The sequence below is a fragment of the Oncorhynchus mykiss genome, chromosome 13, assembly GCF_013265735.2.
Source record: "Oncorhynchus mykiss isolate Arlee chromosome 13, USDA_OmykA_1.1, whole genome shotgun sequence".
Lineage (NCBI taxonomy): Eukaryota > Metazoa > Chordata > Actinopteri > Salmoniformes > Salmonidae > Oncorhynchus > Oncorhynchus mykiss.
Genome location: NC_048577.1, coordinates 33,421,300 through 33,444,471, shown reverse-complemented (window position 1 = coordinate 33,444,471; position 23,172 = coordinate 33,421,300). Strand labels below are relative to the sequence as shown.

Genomic DNA, 23,172 nt, shown 5'->3' with positions numbered 1-23,172 from the left:
TTGGATAATGTGAAGGCATGTGATGTGACAGAGGTTCAGAAGTGAAGGGAAAGAGCAGGGATGGGATTGAGTAGTTCTGCTCAAAGCTGCAACGTGTGCAGTGCAGAGAAAAGACTGCACTGATGCCAAAAAAATGTTTTTTTTTCTTAAGGAAGATGCAGGCGCGTCTATGGAGAGGTGTCTGTCTTTCTGTGCGTAATAATTACTTTATGGGCGTTACGGAGCAGTGCATCTGGCGACCTACAATTACACATTATTCACTAATATCTCATTGTATTTATTTGCTATATGTGCATGGATGTTGTATGACACCTTCATCTGGGGAGTTAGGGAGCTTTTTGACTCTTTATAGCAGGACTAACAACAAACTTGAGACAAACGTCCTAAATAATTACATTATTTTTCGTTTGGAAACGAATTCTTCCGTTGTGGAATTGCAGGGGAGTTTTCACATCTGTTTCAGTCATAACTTTTTTTTGCGTGTTTATGTCTGTGCACAGACGTTCTGCAGCATGCACATGACCAGTAGAAGTAGAAGAATTGACGGTTTCCATCCAGTTAGAATCATGTATATATTCTTCAAACAGGCTATAACCAGGAGTTAATTGACGGTATTCTCCTCAGTCGACCTGTAGTGGGATTGATGCCAAAATGAAAGATGCGCTGGCAATCCACAGGCATTCAATTTTCCGATCTCTCATTCCACGTATACCTTCCGAAGCCGATCCCAGATCGCATGAACTATACTATGAACAAATGTGAAACAAAAACGTACAATTCCAGCCAAAATAATACTATTGCCTAAACTGTGAGTTTCCAATGTGCCAAATAGCGACACTGTACACACTCTTCCCCTAAAACTGTAGCTCAGTAAGGCCTAGCAGCCATCCTTTCATCAAATCAAGGTCCTTAGCGATACGATTGGCTACATGCAATAAGTTATCGAAAGCCTGCACACCTCTCCCATTATGATCGGTCATAGAACTTCAAACCACATTTACTACAAAAACTAAAATAGTCTTAGGAATACATTCGATAGTCTCTCACATCTGGATGCAATCGATGAGCAATTTCACCTTAAACAAAAAATGTAGGCAAACGTTTCCGATGGCTACATTTCGATCAGAAATATCCTAGGCCGAGACACAGCTGTACAGGCCTGCCAAGCAACAGCCAATCCATCCCCACAGAATAATAAAATGGCAACGAAACCACAGCTCCCGAGGGAACAGTGCGTGCCCAATGTAGTGTCCACGTTGATGTGGCACCATTAACGCGTAAAAGTAAGACTGTGCTACAACTGCAAAGCATTCAATATTGACAACAAAATAACATCTGCCTGGAAACACACAAGTGGGGTAAGGAACGTAATTTAAGTCCCTTTCCTGTGCACAGCTCGTTTCTATTTAATTCCAACCCTGAAGAATCTACCGACAGTGAGCTAGCTATCCGGGCCCTCCTCGCCAATATACTATTGGATGTCATGGGCTGTCGTCTGTCTAAGCCGGGATAAGGGATGGTTTTTTACAAAACCTCCACCTTTTCTAAAAAATATCAAGTTTCCTGAGACTTTAAGGTGAAAAATGTGTCTACGACACCCCCTTTCCACTGATGGAAGGAGGGACTTTTTTTTAATGAACATGAGCATGCTGGTGTGGCCGGCACCTCCCCAAAAGTTTGGAATATAAAAGGCAGGGCAAAAAGTTTCTATAGGCAGTAGGGAGTTTTCTGCGGGGTCTGGATTGGAAATACAGAGGACTGGACCCTACTTGTATGATTGGAGTCTAACGGAAAAAATAACTTCCCCCCTCGCCTCAAAGAGTCTACATGTCTAATATTTAGACATGTTCAGCTTTGTGGATATTCGGTTAGCGCTGTTGCTCAGCGCAACAGTGCTTTTGGCAAGAGGACAAGGCGAGGACGATCGTAAGTGTCAATTTTGAGTCTATCCTTGCCTCTTGTATCTATTGTCTTAACGAAGTTGATATGGAAAGACTGGGTTGAAGGAGAAAGGTGGTTTTAATAGGAAAAAGGTTTGGTGATGACTGAGCCATTCCGATTCATGTGCAAATTAGGATACATTTCTATTTTTTATCTGTGGTAAATGTTTATTGACTGGTTAACTGTTCTTTTTTTTGTGAGTGGGATTCATAAGGATAGCCTACCTCTTGCAGCTTGAGCAGAGTGTATGCGCATCATTGCTTGTGGGCCTTCTCACGCTTGATTGCGCGTGCCTTTGGAACGAGTTGGTACAGGTTCCAAGGCTTTCTCTTCCACTCGTTATTTGATGCCCTGGAGGTACATTTTAACAGCTGGAAATATTTGAACGCATGTAAGGGATAGAGGGGAAGGCTACATGGCATGCCAACTCTGTGCCCATTGGATAGAGTGGAATTGAATGGGCCTGTATGGCTCAACAGTCTGGAAGTAAAGGATAAAGTTATTCCGTTGGTTATGGAGGAATAATTCATAGCCTGAGGCTAAATGTCAGCCATGTAGAAAAGGAACAGGGTCAATCCTGAACGATGGCAATCTTGAGCCTCGAGTTTTTCTAAATGGAATATATCCTAGTATACAGTCATTCATCACAGGTAGACTATATTTTTACTTTTGTGGAAAGAATACAGTGACCTACACGTTGAAGGAGAGGACAAAGCATCATCGTGCGCAACTTCCTTTGAATAGTTTCAAGCTCAGTTATTTGGCATAGGTAGCTACTTACAAAAAGTGTATTCAAAATAGAGATAAAGTATAAGAACCTAAATGCATTACCTATAGACAAACTACATACAATTCGTTTTAAGTTATTGGCTGTATGGTGTCACCCTACACTTGAGTATAGGGTTTCTAGTTGCATCTGGGGCGTACAGATGTGCAAATTCGCTCTACGGCCCTGTAGCGCCACCACGTGGTTCTGAAATGCAACTCCACCAACATTTCAATGTTTTCGATGCGCCCCCTACCATTCCCTTTCATTTTTTTAAATAATTGAAAACACATTCAGACTTCGGAAACTTTCCACTGAGGTATAAACGCTGGTGGTTGCCAAACCGATAGTTTTCAGTTATTTCAGCAGCGTTTGGAGGACAGCATTGACAACGTGGACCTTTTCCACTGACTGTTTCGCCCTCTACAGTCAAATTGTAGCAACTCCTGTGGACCAACATTGTAGTCGGTAGTCGGGGCAACGGCTAAACGAAGACCACAAATTCGCCACCAATATAATATTGGCTATTTAGGCCTAGTTCAAGTCTGATGATTATACTACAAAGCCGGATCAATTAGTTAGCCATCTAACTTTAATAAAATAAACAAATAGTTATTAATTTTCTTAATGATGCAGAAAATCAATAGGTTATTTCAGCATTTTTAGACAAGTTATCCGGGTAACTAATTGATCCTACTTTGTAGTTACCCCTCAGGGCTTACTATTTTGCGGGTGGGTATAATTTGTCGAAAGTTAAAACAGGAATCTGTTCCAAAAACAGGATGCCAAAAGACAACGCATACAAAGTAGCATGATCAATTCACTTAGCTAACTAGCTGCCGAATAGGCATCAACTCACCACGTAGCTTATTTCTTAATGTTTGTCCATAGGCTACCAGAGTGAGGACATACATTTTTCGGAATAAACATACTGAGTGAAAACGTTGTTTGTTGGCAACCTTGTTTTTGTAACATATTCCTGTTGGAACGTACCACAAATTATACCCACCCCTATTTTACATTTCAAAAATATTTGTCAACATAAATGTAGGAAATAGACTTCACTTTAATCTTTTCCCAGGCCTTCTGGCCTGTTGTTCATTCCAATCAAGGCATTACAAATACGTGTCATTTAGCGCAGCTTTTCTTAACTCCAGTCCATGAGTACCCCCGACAGCACACATTTTTGTTGTTTCCGCTGACTAACTCACATGAATGAACTTGATTAATGTTAGTTGACAAGTTGAATCAGATGAGCTCGTCTGGGGCTACAACGAAAAGGCGTACTGTGGGGGTAATCAAGGACTGGAGTTAGGAAACGCTGATTGAGCAGACACTCTTATCCAGAGCGACTTGGTGAGTATGCATCACATTTTCGTATGCATCACCTGGTCAAGGTGTCATCACATGGGCATCCGTGCCTTCTAGGTCGACATTAAAGGCAAGCGTTCTAAACTATTTCATCTCTGCATCTTTCTCAGGCACTGCCGGCAGCTGTACGTTGGACGGTCAATTCTACAACGACAGAGATGTCTGGAAACCCGAGCCATGCCAGATCTGCGTGTGCGATAGCGGCACCGTCATGTGCGACGAAGTTATCTGCGAGGACACATCCGACTGCCCCAATCCAGTGATCCCCCACGACGAATGCTGCCCCATCTGCCCCGACGACGGTACGCCGATTTCCTCCCGACGCAACGTTCACGAAGTTTACCTTACAGGCGCAGGCACTCTCAGAATCAGTTTTGACACGTTTTTCGAGGCCTCAGAGGGACTGTTCGGCTTGTACTTTTAAGGGGTTCGACAGCATTTTATGGATGGCCAATGAGGAATAAACTTGGATTTACCTTTATTCCAATCACACCAGTCATTTTTTCCCCCATTTCCTCCGAAATGGGATGGGATACTATTCAGTGCTTCAGGCACATATAATGTGCATGTCCAGTCTGGTGCCACTGCCACCTCCTAACTACCTTTGGCCTTCCTTTCAACTTTGACCCAGTCTCAAATTGGGGCTTTGTGTACATTTTCACTAGGCCTAGTTCAGACATTGTCGTCCCCTATTAGTTCTAAATCTAATAACATTGGCCTTATGTACAATTTAAATGCACCCTACACATATTTTATTTGTTTTCCTGTTCAGACTATTTCAGATATTTCACATTTTAATCTAATTGTTGTTTTTCTGTTGCTACCATAGGCTTCCAGGAGCCAAAGGTTGAGGTAAATATGAAATTATGATCCTTATTGTTATTAACTATTAGATAAGGCTATTATAATTAGATTTGCTATTATTGTCAACGTTTAAAGCGTACTTGTACATATTTTTTTTAAATTGTTGATTCATTATAAATACATCATTGCAACAAAACTATTTTATCTTGCACTGCAAAACTAGTAAGGCCATGGCACAATAAGAACCACATCTTCAAGTGCAACCACGACCTAATGCTGCTGTTTCCCCGTCAAATAGGGACCCCAGGGTGATCGTGGAGCCAAGGGAGAGCCAGTACGTTTCACTTCCTTATTCCTAGCATGCTTTTGTATTCACTTCCTGTCGGGCCAAAACCTGACAAACATGAGATGCGTGCAAAACATTTAACGTCACAGCCCTTTCACTAATCCTCCATTGATAGAGGTGTGTGGAGGTTAAAGGTTTGCACCTATATCCCAAGGTTAGGATTTGGCTCTTATGTTTCTGGTGTCTTTTTGGACTTGCGTGCCTCTTGTCTCAGTTTTAAAGGACAGGCCTAGCATCTTGCACACATCACTCATAATGACTGTTGTACTAGCTCGTTAGTACTCATAGCAGAGTTTTGGCCCGTAAGATATTAGCTATTAGTAGATTCCGTTTTTTTAATGTTGGTAATGTCTGACATGGGGTTAGATTATAATCGAAGGCAATGGATACACCTGTACATCCAGAGTCTTTGGAGTTTACCAGTGGAGCTAAATGGCTAAATAGTCGGCCACCATCTTCCTTCTTTAAATCTCAATTCATGTTTTTCCCAATGGGTATAGATGTTTTACTTTCATCCAAGCCCAACCTGTCTAGATACCCATTTGGTGACTAGTATTTTGAGATATGTGTGGATTTGTATTGGGCCACCAGCATATGCAGGTATATTGTGCATTCGTTGAACTAGAAATACAATTTCTTATCTTGAATAGTTCTACTCCATTTCAAATGAATTTGAAGAATAATGTGGTGCTCACAATATCTGGGACAGTGACTGGTTGGGCCCTAACCAAGTACTTGAAGTGGGTACAGTGTGGTGTTCCAATCTTCATGACTTAAGGTACTTGGGATTGTCTTGTAACTGAGACCATGCGTGTCATTTCATCTCCGATCCATTGGACGGATGGATGGACTGACAAACAGACTGGTAGATAATTATACGGTTGGATGAACAAAGAGATAGATTGATGTATGGAAGGACAGGTAGATAATGCGACTAATGTCCAAGTGATCTGAAGGTATTACAGACATGACCCATCAATTTGCTTGTATTATACTAAGGGCTTATATGCCTCGAGTTCACCCCAAACCCTAGGCCCTATGTTAGCTTTTCCCTTGTCACTCTTCATTGATGCCTTATCCCCCATAGATAACAATGAAGCCCTTTTCTATGTTCACTGACTACTGCTATAGTTCATCACTAACCAGCTTCTCTCTCTTGTCTCTACTGCAGGGACCTGCTGGTTTCCCCGGCAACGATGGTATTCCCGGCCAGCCCGGCCTTCCTGGACCCCCAGGCCCCCCTGGACCCCCTGGTCTTGGCGGAGTAAGTATCTCAGGCCAAGACGGACGTTTAGCCTACTTAGCACTGACCCAGAGTCAGCTTTGACCCAGGTCAAATGGTTAAACGGTTATGCGTTGTACAGAGGAAACGGATCCTAGATCAGAGATTAGGGGCAGCTTCTGTTAGGGGTTAGTAACTTAGATTTAAAGAAAGTGGAGAAAGTGGCTAAGTCTGACAGCTGGGTGGAGAACACACCAACACCCTCTTATTATGTCACATATCTTAACCTCACTGATCTCCATGTAGTCTGGACAGGCTCCAAATACAGTGTTTGCCTCAGTGAATACAACAGGAACTATTGTGCTATTCCATTCAGAATGGAAATCTCCAAATCATAATGATAAACCTCCCAAAAGAGTAGAGGCAAGAGCACGGGAGGTGTGGTGCTAAGCTATCCTGGTTAGAGCGCAGTGCAGTTTGTATTTCAGCACCAGGGCAGGTGGACAGCGCCCAGCCAGGAGTGGACAGGGAGGTAACACTTAACACAGCTAGGAAACGCCAGAGAGGTAGTCACCCTGTAGATATGTCATGGATATGAACAGATCTGTCATTGATATGGACAGGCCTAGTGCCTTGCATTCTCTTGCCAGGTTAGGCCCATCCATATACTCTATGTCGAGATCACTGTACTGTTCTCATGATTCCCAATACTGACTGACTGTAACACATCTCTACCTTGTGTCTCCCTATAGAACTTCTCCCCTCAGATGTCTGGTGGTTTTGATGAGAAGAGCGGCGGTGGCATGTCCATGCCCGGCCCCATGGTAAGGGCATAAAACGACACAGAGCCTGTTGGCCTAGTTGCATCACTGACTCGCAGTATCTGTCTTGTGTATAGACACTACCAAATAAAACTATGGCCATGAGACTTTTGTCCTGCAAATTGGTCTCTGTGGTACTCCATATGTCACAACAAATACTATCCCATAAAAAAGATGTACTTATGTACATCTCATGTACTTCCATATTCCATAAATGACTAGCACCACGCATTACATGTTTGAGATACCTGCATAAACTTTGACTCTTCCTACTTTGTCACTTCAATAATAGCATCAATTCCCCTGTTACCACTGTGTATATGTCTTGAAAGTTTACTGATGCCACTATTCTAATATCACAATTCATGGTGCGACTGTTGGTCGTTAGAATGTATACTTTGGGAGGACTTTAACCCTCGCCCACCCAACCTTTGGTGGATCCTTTGGTCAGTTGGCTCCTTCTCAAAGATATATTCTAATGGGAAGACTGATGTGATTGGTTAATAATTTACTGATCGTTTCTTTGCCTTTTGATTGACAGGGCCCCATGGGTCCCCGTGGTCCCCCAGGACCTCCTGGCTCAAGTGTAAGTATCCCTTCCCTTTGTGTTCTAGCTGTTTAAGTGACATTTGTCATGTAGGGGAAGAGACCTCGGGTCAAAGGTCAAAAAGAGGTCCGTTTATGACTAGGTGAATCGCATGATGGGAGTTGAAGTCGCTCTCGAGTTGTTTAATTGTAGGTGTGTGTTTTTTTTTAAGCATATATGGCTGTATGTTAACTTGGTTTAATTTGATAGGTTCCTGACCATTTCTATTTAGTATCTGTTAAGTTCTTGTCATTTTATTTTTAATTTTAGTAAGCTGCTAGTCTGTCATTGGCTTTACTTAGTTGACTCTTTGTATAGATATTTTTTTCTCCTTTTTTTTTTTTTTACATTCAGTTTCAGTCTTCGATAACTATAATGACCGTGGGAATGTTTTACCCACAGGACTTATTCCCCGTTGTTAAAAAAACTATGAATGAACATCAAAGTCTGACATTATCTCTTTGTCTCCCCCTATAGGGACCTCAGGGTTTCACTGGCCCCCCTGGTGAGCCTGGTGAGGCTGGTTCTTCTGTGAGTATCTCGTTCCGGAATATTCCAGAAAATGATACGCCACCACCTCAGTATCTGAATCCCTCATAAACACACACTTTGAGCTAAATTCTACGCCATATTCTGCAGGGCAATATAATGCCAAAAAGCAGAAAAATAGCTCAACATACAATGACTACACTTAAAAAAACTACTTCCAAACAACCTCCAGGCTACTAAACCACCTGCTGCATAGGTCCTGCTCTATCCTGAAGCTTGGAATGTGTTAATGTTAATGTGCCTCCCCCCCCCCCACACACACACACACAACACAGACCCCCATCATCACCCTCCAATAGTATTTTGATTGAACTACCTATTAGGTAATCAAGTTTCTAGATGAATGACAGATGATCCTAGATTATTTCCATCACTGACAAATTGTAATAATATTTCTCATATCATGGTAACTCTCTCTCTCGCACACAACACACACACACACACACACACACACACACACACACACACACACACACACACACACACACACACACACACACACACACACACACACACACACACACACACACAGCCTTCTCACCCAGTGGTTTATCTCTTACAGGGTCCCATGGGCCCCCGTGGTCCTGCTGGTCCCCCTGGCAAGAACGGAGATGATGTAAGTCACCAAGATATCCATAATTGAAATCAACCTATGTCCCAGGACAATTTCTGGGTAAGATATTCATAAAGGGGATGGATTTGGATCATCGTTTATTCCTCACCTTGTCTCCTCCTCTCCATCCCACTCCTTCCTTCCTTCCTACCCTCCTTCTACTCCCATTCAGGGTGAGTCTGGCAAGCCTGGTCGCCCCGGTGAGCGTGGAGCTTCCGGCCCACAGGTGAGTCGCAATGTCATTCTAATGTCACTCCATACTCCATCCATACACTCACTCTAGAACGTTAGTCTCAAGAGCAATAGCACCTAATAGTCAGACACCATGAGACATCTCATATCCTTCAAGGAATGTTAAGCCATCAACTGCACTGATAACATGTCCCGTTATCTTTTTTTCCTCTTTCTCTCTCTCTCCAGGGAGCTCGTGGATTCCCCGGAACCCCCGGCCTTCCCGGCATCAAGGGACACAGAGTGAGTCACCGCACCCCCAAACTGTCTTGGTAGATGTTGCTCTCCAGAACAGATCCAGGATCAGCTAAACGTCTCCATGCCTAACCTTAATCATGAAGGGGATTGCACGCTAAACTGATCTTGGACCAGTGTCTGGTGTCAACATCAGCCTATACTTCCCAAATAGCAGCAGTACAATCTGCCCTGTTTTCCTCTCCTCTAATATTGTCTCTGTCTACTTCTATCTCTAGGGATTCAGCGGTCTTGACGGAGCTAAGGGAGAGTCTGGCCCTGCTGGACCCAAGGTGAGGCCCCTTCTCGTCCATCTCCCCTGCTAATGTAGAAATCACACATAATTCCCCTCGCTCAACCTCCCTTCACTGACCTGTCCGTTTGTCCTTCCTCAGGGAGAGGGTGGTGCATCCGGTGAGAACGGAGCCGCTGGAGCCATGGTGAGTCCCACCCTCCATTTTTGTCAACAGTCCTACACAAGAAAATGAGTGTAGAGAGAAGATCACACTCATTTTTAGCATTCTGCAATACAGTAGCAATGTGAATGGCAGCCATGATTACTTACCGTGCCAATATCTGTCCCTCTCTTTTAGGGACCCCGTGGTCTGCCTGGTGAGAGAGGCCGTGCTGGTCCCAACGGAGCTGCTGTAAGTCAACCCCAAAACCACCCCCAGGAACCAGTGGTGGAACAAGTTCCCAATTGTCATACTTGAGTAAAAGTCAAGATACTTTAAAGTATTTTGACTTAAGTACTTTACACCACCCCCTGTAACCATAAACAAGGGGTGCACTATCACCATCACAACATAGTTATGAGAGACACTATTCCTGTAGCTCAAGGGTCATCGCGTTTCCCAAGCGTTTTGCATATATTTCAGATGTTTACTGATCAGTCCAGGGCTAATTTGTTGGAAACAACCATTCTTACTCTCAATCTACAAAAGGCCTCACAACCTGATTTACTTGAATGCCCTATATTGTGGAACATAAGCATTGTACAGCCTTGTATACTGGCCTCAGTAGGAAGCCATATTTCACATGTTCTTACAACTCAGTGTGTCAGTTATTTAGTTTTACAGTGTCATGTTGGATTCTGACATTGAAGGGTCAGCCATATTGGAATTGGACCCTGAAGGGGTGATGGCTAGTTGCATCTGACCATGTTGTGCCTCTCTCTCTCTCTTTGTATCTTTCTCTCCTGCAGGGTGCTCGTGGTAACGATGGTGCTGCTGGTGCTGCTGGTCCTCCTGTAAGTACTGACGGCAGCTATCTATTCACACATAAACAGTACACAACCATCAACAGAAACATATTGGTACACAAGCACACTTATGCAGTATTCATCATTTAGACTGTAACTCATTCCTCTCTCTCTCTCTCTCTCTCTCTCTTGTTTTCTCGTATTCTAGGGCCCCACTGGCCCCGCTGGTGCCCCTGGTTTCCCCGGTGGCCCTGGAGCCAAGGTAAGATGTCAACTTGCACCTATCTGTGTTTACACACCTGTATACCTCCTACTTTCTTACTGTCTATCCTCCACCCTCTACCCTCACCTCTAAGCTCTTTCCCAGGGGGCAGTATTTGGAGAGGTAGATGAGATAAAAATATACATTACATCCATTCTAGCACAAAAAAAAGGCGGCTAACTACATCGGCCCCAAGTGACGAATCATCCTCTTTCTTTTATAGAACAGCTGTTGGGTTGGTGCTTATCTGAAGGATGACCCCTACAGGGGTCATGTGGGGTCAGAGGTCACATTGATTTATATGGGGTCATGATGTGGACATCATTTAATTGAATGGCAGCATAGTACAGTACTACCATAAGGAAGTACTAGGGAGTAGGGTAGTACAGTACTAGTACAGTAGTACTTAACTTGGTAGCAGTAGTACTACTAGAGTAGTACTTGTGTAGGGTAGCACTTGGTAGTATTAGTACAATATTAGTTCCAGGTTCTTGCCCTGACCTATCTTCACCCCAACAGGGAGAGGTTGGTGCCCAGGGAGCTCGTGGTGGCGAGGGACCCCAGGGATCCCGTGGAGAGGCTGGTAACCCCGGACCCGCTGGCGCTGCTGGCCCCGCTGTGAGTCTCAGCTCTAGAAACCTCTAGTGAAATACACCTCTGGACTGTGTTGGAGACTTTAATTTACATTTGCTGTCCCTGTGAGGAAGTTCCCTCTCTAACCCGTTGGTTTGTATCTCTTGTAGGGAAACAACGGTGCTGACGGAAACCCCGGTACCAAGGGTGCCCCTGTAAGTATACACCTCCCCCCACTCCTCACTGAACTAGCCATTTTAGTTGTCATTGGTTTGTCTATTTGCCAATATTGTTGTCACTGACTGGTCACTCAGTGATGATGAATCCAGGAAGTATAATGGTTGTCTCTCTGCTGCCTCCTCCAGGGTTCTTCTGGTATTGCTGGTGCTCCTGGCTTCCCTGGACCCCGTGGACCCCCCGGACCCCAGGGTGCTGGTGGAGCTCCCGGACCCAAGGGTAACACTGTAAGTCCAGCTCTCTCTGACTTCCATCACTAGATATTGTACAAAAAAATGTAAAATAAATATATGTTATCTTAATTTATATTGATGTTATAACTTGGTCAGAATGCACAGACCATTGAGTGTGGATTCTGATTTCTTCAACCTAGGGTGAGGTTGGTGCTAATGGAGCCAAAGGAGAGGCTGGTGCTAAGGGAGAGTCTGTAAGTACACCTTTTTACTTCCTCTTTGGCCAAATACGATCCACCAAGTCACCCATAGCACGTACTCTGTCCGCACATGCTCAGTCAGCAGTCCGTATGTGTCTGAACTCTACCACTGTACTGATCCACATCTCAGCACAATGCCTTGCCACCCTCCATTTCTCTGACCTTCATCTTGTTTCTTCTCCATTACCCAGGGCCCCGCTGGAGTCCAGGGACCCGCCGGCCCTGCTGGTGAGGAAGGCAAGCGAGGAGGCCGTGGTGAGCCCGGTGGTGCTGGTGCCCGTGGAGCCCCCGGCGAGCGCGTAAGTAACCCAGATAGACACAGTGTCCCCTCTTCATCATACTGTTCTCCTGTCCTTTACACGTAGGTGTCCCCCCCCCCCCCCCCTTCCCCTTCTCTTTAGGAGAGAGAGAGGAGGAAAGTATGCTATAATAACGGAACTAGCCCGGTGTTAGAATCTGTTGACCAGTATCTCCTTTTCACTGTCTTCCTATCTCCTACTTTTAGAATAGCCCCCCCCCCCCCGGCTCACTAAACTGTGTTGTAGTCCTCCAAATCTACATTACTCTTGCTCCCCTGTCTTCCTATTCCAAAGAACCATTGCGTTACTGCCTCATACCCGTCAAAATGATATGATTTGAACCATCCAATATAATGCTTTAAATCAACTATAGGAACTGGGTCAGTAGGAGAGTGCTATACAAGAACTTGGGCATTTGGTATTTTTATACATTGCTTACTTCCTCACAGTACAGCTAGTATTGGCACATGCATAAACAACGATGATATCTATACCACTATTCCATCACATAAATAATCACATTGACTTATGAATGCTTATCTCTTTTTGGAACCAATAGCTAGCTCATAACCTAATTTGGCCACCAGAGGGCTGTGATTGCTGAGCAGTAATGTAATGTTACTGAATGGCTGTGTTATGGTACTGAGGTAGCAGGAATGTTGTGGTACTGACGGAGTGACAGACAGTGTTGTGGTATTGACCTGTGTGGTGTTTGTCGCCCCCTACAGGGTGCCCCTGGTAGCCGTGGTTTCCCTGGTTCTGATGGAGCTTCTGGCCCCAAGGTGACTACACACATATACCTGGAACATACACACATGTTCAAATGTATATACCACAGTTCACCTCCAAACGTTGCTACATGCTATGGCCAATAGCTAAGTATAGCAAACTCCTCTCTCCACCCTTCTCTTTCCATCTCTCTCTCTCTCTCCCTCCATAATAGGGTGGCCCTGGTGAGCGTGGTGGTGCCGGAGTTGCTGGAGCTAAGGGTAACACTGGTGAGCCTGGCCGCAACGGCGAGCCTGGTATGCCTGGATCCAAGGTGAGTTAGACAGGGGACCGGTCTCAGATCACAGGACCTTTTTGTTATACTTTATCATTGTTGGATAACTATTCAACAACTAATAGATACTATAAACATGAAACCAATATATTCATGTTAATATGGCATGTCAAGATGTGTATGCTACCTATGTTATGTGCCTGACCTTTGCCCTCTCACCTTTGCCCCCCCCCCCCCCCCCCCCCCATCTCTAGGGTATGACTGGTAGCCCTGGCAGCCCCGGTCCCGATGGCAAGACTGGCCCCTCTGTAAGTTCCTCAGCTACAGATTCACCTGACCCTCACGACACCAATTCAACGACACTGAAAGACACTGATGACCTATGGCTACTTCCACCGATTATCACTGTGGTCACTGACTCTCTGCCCTCTCCTGTGACAGGGTGCCGGTGGTCAAGATGGTCGCCCCGGACCTCCCGGCCCCGTTGGAGCCAGAGGCCAGCCCGGAGTCATGGGATTCCCCGGACCTAAGGGAGCCGCAGTGAGTAACCCTTCTCTCTCATGCTGCTCTTATTCGGGCACAATCATTTACGGTCTAATTCGAGAAATGAGATCTGAAATTGAGAGGTAACCCAATGTATACAGTGGAGGCTGTTGAGGGGAGGAAGGCTTATAATAATGGCGGTGGAATGGAGTCAATGGAATGGTATCAAACATATGTGGTTGATACCATTCCATTGACTCCATTCCAGCCATTCCTATGAGCTGTTCTCACCTCATCAACCTTCACTACAATGTATGACATAGTTGTCCATAGCCTAAAACTTAGGTTTCAGTATACAGAATTGCTCTCTGATGGGAAATGAGCTAATGGGTATTTGTCTTCCCCTGTAGGGTGAGGGTGGCAAGCCTGGTGAGAGAGGAGTCATGGGACCCGGTGGTGCTGTTGGTGCTCCCGGCAAGGATGGTGATGTTGGTGCTCCTGGTGCTCCCGGTGTTGCCGTAAGTACACTTCCACTCTCCAGCATCCCACAATGCTTCACTCCCATTCTCCCCAAAGCTTTGAGGACAACATTCTTCAGCATTACCCGCGCTGTGTTACACTTGCACACAAACAAACACTATCACTAATACAAGCCAGCATGGAATCTCCTAGGAGACTGCAAAACCACTCAGTTTGTGCTTCCTTACATGATATGGGGGTAACCCCATCACAACCAAGGTGTAGCACCCACCATTATGCCGGTCACACTGATTTTCCTAACCGACTCTTCTCCTCCTTCTCCTCCTCAGGGACCTTCTGGAGAACGAGGCGAGCAGGGAGCCGGTGGCCCCCCTGGATTCCAGGTACAGCACTGAACTATAGGAAATGATCAGCACCTGACAAATCGCAGACCTCCTCCTACTTCAGGACCTCTGACCCTTGCCTCACCTGTCTCTCACTTGTCTCTTTGTATAACAGGGACTTCCAGGACCCCAAGGCGCTATTGGTGAGACTGGAAAGCCCGGAGAGCAGGTAAGAATACTACAGGACTGCAGCACCTTTGGTGTAGTCACTCGCTGCCCCATGCCTTCTCCTTGCTACTCATTACTACATGACACTTGACTTCCTGTCAAGATTTGGGACTTGACGCAGCTGAACATTGAGCATCACAAATGCAGACCTCAAATCTCTAGTCGTAGTCTCTAATATCTTCTCTCTCTCTCTCTCTCTCTCTCTCTAGGGTCTTCCCGGTGAGGGTGGTGCCCCTGGTTCCGCAGGATCCAGAGTGAGTATCCCAGAATAATAATGTCATCACTTCCTGGGTGATGGACTGCTACAGCTACACTGTGGCCTAGCGACTTAGCCAAGCAAGGCAACGGCTAACAGCTGAAGCAGCAACAGACTAGCACCCAGCTGACCCAGGCTAAAGACATTAGCATCGATGACATCCTTCACCATGTATACACGTGATGCTCCAGAACCAAAGCTGATGCCCTCTCTTCTCTCCGTACCCCAGGGTGACAGAGGTTTCCCCGGTGAGCGTGGTGCCCCTGGCCCATCTGGACCCGCTGGTGCCCGTGGCTCTCCAGGCTCTGCTGGTAACGATGGTGGTAAGGGAGAGGCTGGTGCCGCAGGTGCCCCCGGTGGCCAAGGACCCCCTGGCCTGCAGGGAATGCCCGGAGAGCGTGGTGCTGGTGGTCTGCCAGGCCTGAAGGGAGACAGAGTGAGTACCGGTGTCCCACCCTTCACTTATCATCCTCCATGCCCAAATGCATGTTCATCAGTGGGCCTCGACTTCATACTTCTGTGGCACTCCGATCCATCCAAACTCCCACTTGCATTAACAGTGGACTTGACTGAGTCCAGAAAAAGCTCTCCTCCGTCTCTGTATCTGCATAACCCACAGCTTACAGTACTAATTCAGCTGCTCTTGTGTCGACAGGGTGACCAAGGAGTCAAGGGTGCTGATGGCGCCGGTGGTAAGGATGGCGTCCGTGGTATGACTGGCCCCATTGGACCCAACGGCCCTGCTGGATCTCCTGGTGACAAGGGAGAGACTGGCGCTCCTGGACCTGGTGGACCTACTGGTGCCCGTGGTGCACCTGTGAGTACCTCCGTCCCACCCGGTTCCCACCTCGCCACAGACATGACACAAAAAGACCTTAAAAAAAATAGCTCCCCATGCATCCACGCCACAGGCCTCTCTCTATGGGAGTCAGTCTTGAAGCTTCAAATAAGAAAAGCTGAAATGGTGCCCGGAACGTACCGAGCACCAAAGCGAGCAATAAAGAATGAAACTTAAGTAGAAATGAAAGGTGCATAGAAGAGAGAACTGACCCACACTCATATGATGCTTGTCCCTGACCTTTAACACACCCCTGACCTGACTAACCCTAACCTTCTCCTCTCCCAGGGTGAGCGCGGTGAGTCTGGCGCCCCTGGACCCGCTGGATTCGCTGGGCCTCCTGTAAGTACACACACACACACACCTCTTTACCTGTCCTCAATTCACACAGAAATTGGCCTCAATTCACACAGAAATCAGTTGCCAATTAAAACGGACGTGGGGTGTCAATCAAGATGACGACTCGCAACATCTTGCACACTATGGCGATTCTAAATTGATTTCATTGCCATTAAATGAGACGGGCTTCTCTTACCATAGCATCCAGTCTAGATGAACCGCCACACTAATCTGCTCTGCATTCACTCAATTACTTCTTCTCCTTCAGGGTGGTGACGGTCAGCCTGGTGCTAAGGGAGAGGCTGGAGATAACGGTGCCAAGGGTGACGGTGGTGCTCAGGGACCCGCTGGACCTACAGGAGCCCCTGGACCTCAGGTATAACACGTGGGACTGACCACTGGGTACCCACCCTGGACCATCTTAAATGGTCCTCTGTAGCTCAATTGGTAGAGCATGGCAGTTGCAATGCCAGGCTAGTGGGTTTCGATTCCCGGGATGACCCATATGTAAAATGTGTGCATGCACGACTGTACGTCGCTGTGGTACATCGTATTACAGAGGTGTTTGTATTGCTCTTGCTTATGGACTGAAGCACTGCTGTGTCCACACAGGGTCCCGCTGGAAACACCGGAGCTAAGGGCGCCCGTGGTGCTGCTGGTCCCCCTGTAAGTAGCTTTGTGTCTTATCCTCCCAGCGTCCTCTCATCTGTCTGACTGTAAAAGATGGCGTTTGTAAAGTAGTATCATGCTTCCCAATCTGATACAACTAGGTTGACCAGTGCCTCTCTTTTCTCTCCGTAGGGTGCCACTGGTTTCCCCGGTGCTGCTGGTAGAGTTGGACCTCCTGGCCCATCTGTAAGTACCTCTTTCTCCACCGCCATTCCATTCACACTGAACCATGCCCATCCTCCATCAGTATGCCAGTCAATACCTTGGCTGTGGACATAGGTTCCAGATTCAACCATAGGCTAACACTAAGCAAGCGAACGGCTCGATGACAGCTTAAAACAGCAATCCCACAATACAACAGCACAACTATCAAGACAACATATTATTGTGCAACCAACCCAAGACACAATGGCATTGCCTGATGCCCAAACAAGCATCTAGCTAGGCGTTAGCTTAGCATGTAGCTGATCACAATACGGTCATTGATAACAGCCATTGATACTGGTGTATTCGGTCAACTTTGGGCCGCATCTCATACTCAACCACCCTCTCCTCTTTCTTTCAGGGCAACAACGGACCCCCCGGACCCCCAGGCCCTGGTGGAAAGGAAGGACAGAAGGGTAACCGTGGTGAGACTGGCCCCGCCGGTCGTCCTGGTGAGCTCGGCGCTGCCGGACCCCCTGGTGCCCAGGGAGAGAAGGGACAGCCTGGTGGAGATGGTCCCAATGTAAGTACCCCTTTTTTTGGGGGGGGGTTACTGTTACCCTAACAAAGTAACACTCTGACCCCTACACTGACAAGCCAGAACAATACGAGTACTCCTTTTGGACTACACCTGTAACACACGCCGCTGGAGTTGAGATCTGACGCTTTAGAAAAGGGACGCCTCGATGACCTATTCTCTCTTTCTCTCCTACAGGGACCCCCTGGAACTCCCGGACCTCAGGGTATTGGTGGACAGCGTGGTATTGTTGGTCTGCCCGGACAAAGAGGCGAGCGCGGTTTCCCCGGCCTTGCCGGACAACTGGTCAGTGCTGTAGAGAGCTAGTTATAGAACTTCACGTTAAATGTCGTTAGGCTTTTGCAGAGGAGACCAAGTTCATGGTGGAGATCCCTAGTTTTTCAATAAGGCAGTGATTGGATAGTCTACAAGCCTGCCGCAATGATGCTAAAGGCCCTCTGCTAGCTCTGCCAAGATGGCAGCCGACAAGTGCAACGCTCTTGCAGTAGCTTATTCATACAATTGAGTCGCCATTGCTCTACTTCAGTCGTGGTTACTCTCGTGTTGTGGTTGAGATCTAACCCTGTTCTCTGTTTCCTGCTTTAGGGAGAGCCTGGCAAGCAGGGACCTGGTGGCCCCTCTGGTGAGCGTGGACCCCCCGGACCCATGGGACCCCCTGGACTGGCTGGAGCACCTGGTGAGTCTGGTCGCGAGGGAACTCCTGGTAACGAGGGATCTGCTGGTCGCGATGGTGCTGCTGGACCCAAGGTGAGAGCTCTGCTCATACACATGTCCTCAAGACAGAGTCAATCCCTTCACTTTGGGAACCAGCCTGTTGGTATACTGTAGACAATCTACACTGGGCACCATTACACGACTACTTGCATGGCTGAAATAGGCATCACATACTGTAATGTATTGGGATCATGTCCAGGAGGTTGATCTTCTCTTGGCCCGTCTCTGTTCCTCTTTGTCTTGCCTATAGGGAGAGCGTGGTGAGTCTGGTGCCGCTGGTGCTTCCGGTGCCCCCGGACCCCCTGGTGCCCCTGGACCCGTCGGCCCTGCTGGAAAGTCTGGTGACCGTGGAGAGTCTGTAAGTGTCCAGATCCTCCACCATTACTCCCTTCGACTGACGAGGAATACATAACTGGGCAGCAATTCAGACTCGATAATGTTCAGAGACCTTACTGCATGTTAAACTGTTGTAGCCTCAAAATGGCCGCCTATTGCAAACTAGTTAAGGCTGTAGAAGGGGTTGAGGGCTTTGTTTGTGGTGCTGTTAGAATACAGCATGTACTGGAGGTTCCTAGTAGTTGAGCTACATAGCCTTTATGACATGCCAGTTGGGATTATCAATGGAATTGGTTGTCATAATCTCTTTCTCTCTCTCCTTCAGGGTCCTGCTGGCCCCGCTGGTATTGCTGGCCCTGCTGGTCCCCGTGGCTCATCAGTACGTGTATACTCCATCACAGACTCATAAAACCATCACGAGGAACACAATATCCGCTCTTCCACTCTGAGTCTGAGGAAAGGGTATACTGAACACACCTGTCGTTTTCTCACCCAGGGACCCGCTGGAGCTCGTGGAGACAAGGGAGAGGCTGGCGAGGCTGGAGAGAGAGGCATGAAGGGACATAGAGGATTCACTGGCATGCAGGGACCCTCTGGCCCCTCTGTGAGTACCCCTGCTGATTACAAATCGACAACAATAATGACACACAAGTGACTCCAGCAGAAACAAGGGAAATGGCTACCCTTTATCCACATTGCAGTACACCATAAATGGCTAGATTTGGACATGCCCACAAAAGGCACAGGGGAAGAGATATTTCTGCATGAAGCCAAGATATCACAAAACCTAGCAAGTGGGTGGGTGGGGGGCAGGAGGGAAATCAACCTTCTCCCTGTAATATTGTTGTTTGATATAACAGACACCTAAATCTATTCTTTCTGCCCATAGGGACCATCTGGAGAGTCAGGACCTGCTGGAGCCTCTGGCCCCGCTGGACCTAGAGTGAGTATGACCCACATTACGACAGCGGTCACACAACTATCAGCACAGCAACGTTCCGACTGTGGATCACTGCTCTGGTGACAATATGACTTAGATAGTCCACGCTGTCGTATTAAGCTATGGCTCTCCCTACACTAGGGACCTTCTGGATCTGCTGGTGCCGCCGGTAAGGATGGTATGAGCGGTCTGCCCGGCCCCATCGGACCTCCCGGACCCCGTGGTCGCTCTGGAGAGATGGGACCCTCTGTAAGTCACATCAACCACTTCAAAAATCTATATATTTTGCTCCTTGTACTCCTCTTATTCTTCTTTACATCCTATCTTGGTTGGCCTTTGCTTCCTCCACATATAGGGACCCCCTGGCCCTCCCGGTCCCCCTGGCCCCCCCGGACCTCCCGGCGGTGGATTCGACATGGGCTTCATTGCTCAGCCCGCTCAGGAGAAGGCCCCCGATCCCTTCCGTCACTTCCGCGCCGACGACGCCAACGTGATGCGCGACCGCGACCTGGAGGTTGACACCACTCTCAAGAGCCTGAGCCAGCAGATTGAGAACATCCGCTCTCCCGAGGGCACCAAGAAGAATCCCGCCCGCACCTGCAGAGACCTGAAGATGTGCCACCCCGACTGGAAGAGCGGTGAGTCATAGACCCATTCTTGACTACAGTTGCTCGCTCCTCGTTAGTCAAGAAATTGCTTGGCTTTGAGGAAAGCATGGAGCTGTATTGGTTCTGTCAAGCATTAGCATAGGGTGTAAAGACGTCTTCAGTAGACACATGCTTCTGGTGAAGCATGTTTCTGGTGAGTCTTGCTGTCCGTGTAGTCTCTTAACCACAACAATCACATTGGATGTTCTTGACGCGATCCACTCCCTTCTTCTACTGTAGGCGAGTACTGGATCGACCCCGACCAGGGCTGCACCCAGGACGCCATCAAGGTTTACTGCAACATGGAGACCGGCGAGACCTGCGTCTACCCCACCGAGGCAGAAATCCCCAAGAAGAGCTGGTACACCAGCAAGAACATCAAGGAGAAGAAGCACGTCTGGTTCGGCGAGGCAATGACCGATGGCTTCCAGGTGAGAACCTCGGAGCCACAAACTGGGCTTGTTGAGAAAAGAGGGCCATAATCGCACCATTCTCTGGGATGATGAGTCCTTGATGCTAACTCCAAACCATGCTAACTCCAAACCATGCTAACTCTTATCTCTTTCTCCTTTCCCTCACAGTTCGAGTATGGCAGCGAGGGTTCCAGTGCTCAGGATGTTAACATCCAGCTGACCTTCCTGCGCCTTATGGCCACTGAGGCCAGCCAGAACATCACATACCACTGCAAGAACAGCATCGCCTACATGGACCAGCAGTCCGGCAACCTCAAGAAGTCCCTGCTGCTCCAGGGCTCCAACGAGATCGAGATCAGAGCCGAGGGCAACAGCCGCTTCACATACAGCGTCACCGAGGACGGCTGCACGGTGAGTCCTCCTTCCTCCTGTTACACACAGCAGAGAGTATCTTAGCCTGTGTCCGCTCAGGGACTTCTCTAGAAAGAATCCTTCCTCTCAGGAATGGTTCAAGAGAGAATTCTCTCCTCTTGAAGAGGGAGTTGAAGTAAGACTGTGGGTATGAGCATCAGTAATCTTGTTAAGGTGAAATTGTAAAGGGCTTTTGGGATTATGGTGTTGGTATAGGACAAGGGTCACTAGTTGGAAGCAGAGATGAGGGATTAATGTGAGGGGCTTTGTGATAGTATCTGAGATGTTATTCCTCATAACTCTGCATTTCCAGGAGCCATCTTTTGAAAGGGTAAATGGGGAGGGCAGGGAATGATTTAAATTGATCAGGAAATGCAACTATGGATTCTGATTGTGCCGTTTTCATCTCATTTTCTCATCACAGTCGCACACCGGTGCATGGGGCAAGACAGTCATCGACTACAAGACAACGAAAACATCCCGTCTGCCTATTATTGACATCGCTCCTATGGACGTTGGTGCACCCAATCAGGAATTTGGCATTGAAGTTGGCCCAGTCTGCTTCTTGTAAAAAAGAAATCTGGACTTGAAATTGTTTGTGTATGTTTTTTTTCTAGCAGTCATCCCTCTCAAACTTTTTCTATGCATTTAAAAAAAAAACTAGAGTTTCATTTGGCTGTTCAAATGGTCCACTTGCTTAAAAACTGCACTTCTGAAGACAGTGGTTGTGTGTCATCAAGCTTTTTTGGGACCACTATTACCACCACCATCAACACCGAGGACACTTTAGAAGACTCAATGGTTTTACTGGCAAAAAGAAAATAATATATACTTGTAAAGTGTAAAATCCCCCCTGGAGTTTGACAGAAAAAACATCCCAGATACAGGTGACTTTTTTTTACCACTGCGGAAGGACAATGAAAAATAAAATAAAATGCTTTGTACCACTTTCAGGTGATGTCAAATAAATCTTAAAAATGACAGTGAAGTGTCTTGTTGTTGTACTCACCTGTAGAAGCAGTTGTTGTTCCTTCTGAAGTCACACGAAAGCAGAATTAAAGGCATGGGTTCAACTTATATTTTAATCTTATGGCTACCTCAAAAAGGAAATCCACGTTACCCAGTGTTAGTGAAGCCCAGGTTAGATTTTACACGGCAGAAGTATGTTTGAAAGTAACAGCTGCAAAAGGTGCTATTCTTCATGAGGTCCTGTCAATGGAGGGTGATCGGAATTGTGCTACTATGTTGTCATTCTTGCTTGCAGGACCTTAGGTGCTAAACTAGCAGATTATCTTGATGTCTGTCGTAAAAAGAGGTTTCAAGTGTTGGCTAAGATCTCTGCAACAGAGGCATAGCAAGAGGTATACTGTAGTTAGGATGCACACGGTCCTGTCTAGTGTAGAATGAGCAGGTGGATTTGTTGTCTTTTGTTTTTAACATCTTTGACACTTTTTGGTTGTTGTTTGTTTCGTTTTTAAATCCCCCCTTTTGTTGTCCAATTGCTTCTAGCAGTACCCCCCCCCATTGTTTTAGTTTTTTTGTTTTGTTATTTTAGAAGGGTTTTGGAAAAAATTGAACACAGAAAAAAAATGAAATATCATCAAATTATGAGAGAAGCAGACACACCGTTGGGGGATTAAAACATGAGGATCTGTACCTATTTTGTATATGTATAAAAATTTGAGATGTTTTTAATTATTTTGGATGCTGAAATAAAGCATGTTAAAGTGGTCTGTCTACCTTATGTTTGTCAGACATGATCTTGACTATTCCCTGACTGCCCAATGGACTTGAATGAGGCACAGCTTGCACCTGTTACCGTTGTTTTGACTGAAAGGAAGATTAAAGAAAATCTCGGAAA

The 23,172-nt window shown here is 46.7% G+C and overlaps 1 protein-coding gene across 1 annotated transcript; it reads left to right on the top strand.

Moving 5' to 3' along the window:
• Positions 1–1,693: 1,693 nt before the first annotated feature.
• Positions 1,694–23,172, top strand: col1a1a (collagen, type I, alpha 1a). Its single transcript, XM_036940805.1, has 47 exons — positions 1,694–1,926; positions 4,189–4,380; positions 4,908–4,930; positions 5,181–5,216; positions 6,400–6,492; positions 7,203–7,274; positions 7,813–7,857; positions 8,335–8,388; positions 8,969–9,022; positions 9,192–9,245; positions 9,440–9,493; positions 9,724–9,777; positions 9,880–9,924; positions 10,078–10,131; positions 10,689–10,733; positions 10,894–10,947; positions 11,467–11,565; positions 11,691–11,735; positions 11,886–11,984; positions 12,131–12,184; positions 12,382–12,489; positions 13,218–13,271; positions 13,433–13,531; positions 13,747–13,800; positions 13,934–14,032; positions 14,386–14,493; positions 14,785–14,838; positions 14,954–15,007; positions 15,216–15,260; positions 15,492–15,698; positions 15,918–16,079; positions 16,389–16,442; positions 16,708–16,815; positions 17,052–17,105; positions 17,241–17,294; positions 17,674–17,835; positions 18,028–18,135; positions 18,436–18,597; positions 18,815–18,922; positions 19,226–19,279; positions 19,397–19,504; positions 19,790–19,843; positions 19,982–20,089; positions 20,196–20,478; positions 20,728–20,918; positions 21,069–21,311; positions 21,736–23,172. Exons 1-47 carry the CDS (start codon positions 1,845–1,847, stop codon positions 21,880–21,882), a joined length of 4,350 nt encoding a protein of 1,449 aa, XP_036796700.1. The 5' UTR covers positions 1,694–1,844; the 3' UTR covers positions 21,883–23,172.

What these genes read in the sequence shown, in the direction of transcription:
- col1a1a (XM_036940805.1), top strand. Translation starts at nt 1,845, where the DNA reads ATGTTCAGCTTTGTGGATATTCGGTTAGCGCTGTTGCTCAGCGCAACA. An exon ending in CAGGAGCCCCTGGACCTCAG is followed by an intron (nt 16,816 to 17,051) that starts GTATAACACGTG and finishes GTGTCCACACAG; the next exon opens with GGTCCCGCTGGAAACACCGG. An exon ending in CTGGAGAGATGGGACCCTCT is followed by an intron (nt 20,090 to 20,195) that starts GTAAGTCACATC and finishes CTCCACATATAG; the next exon opens with GGACCCCCTGGCCCTCCCGG.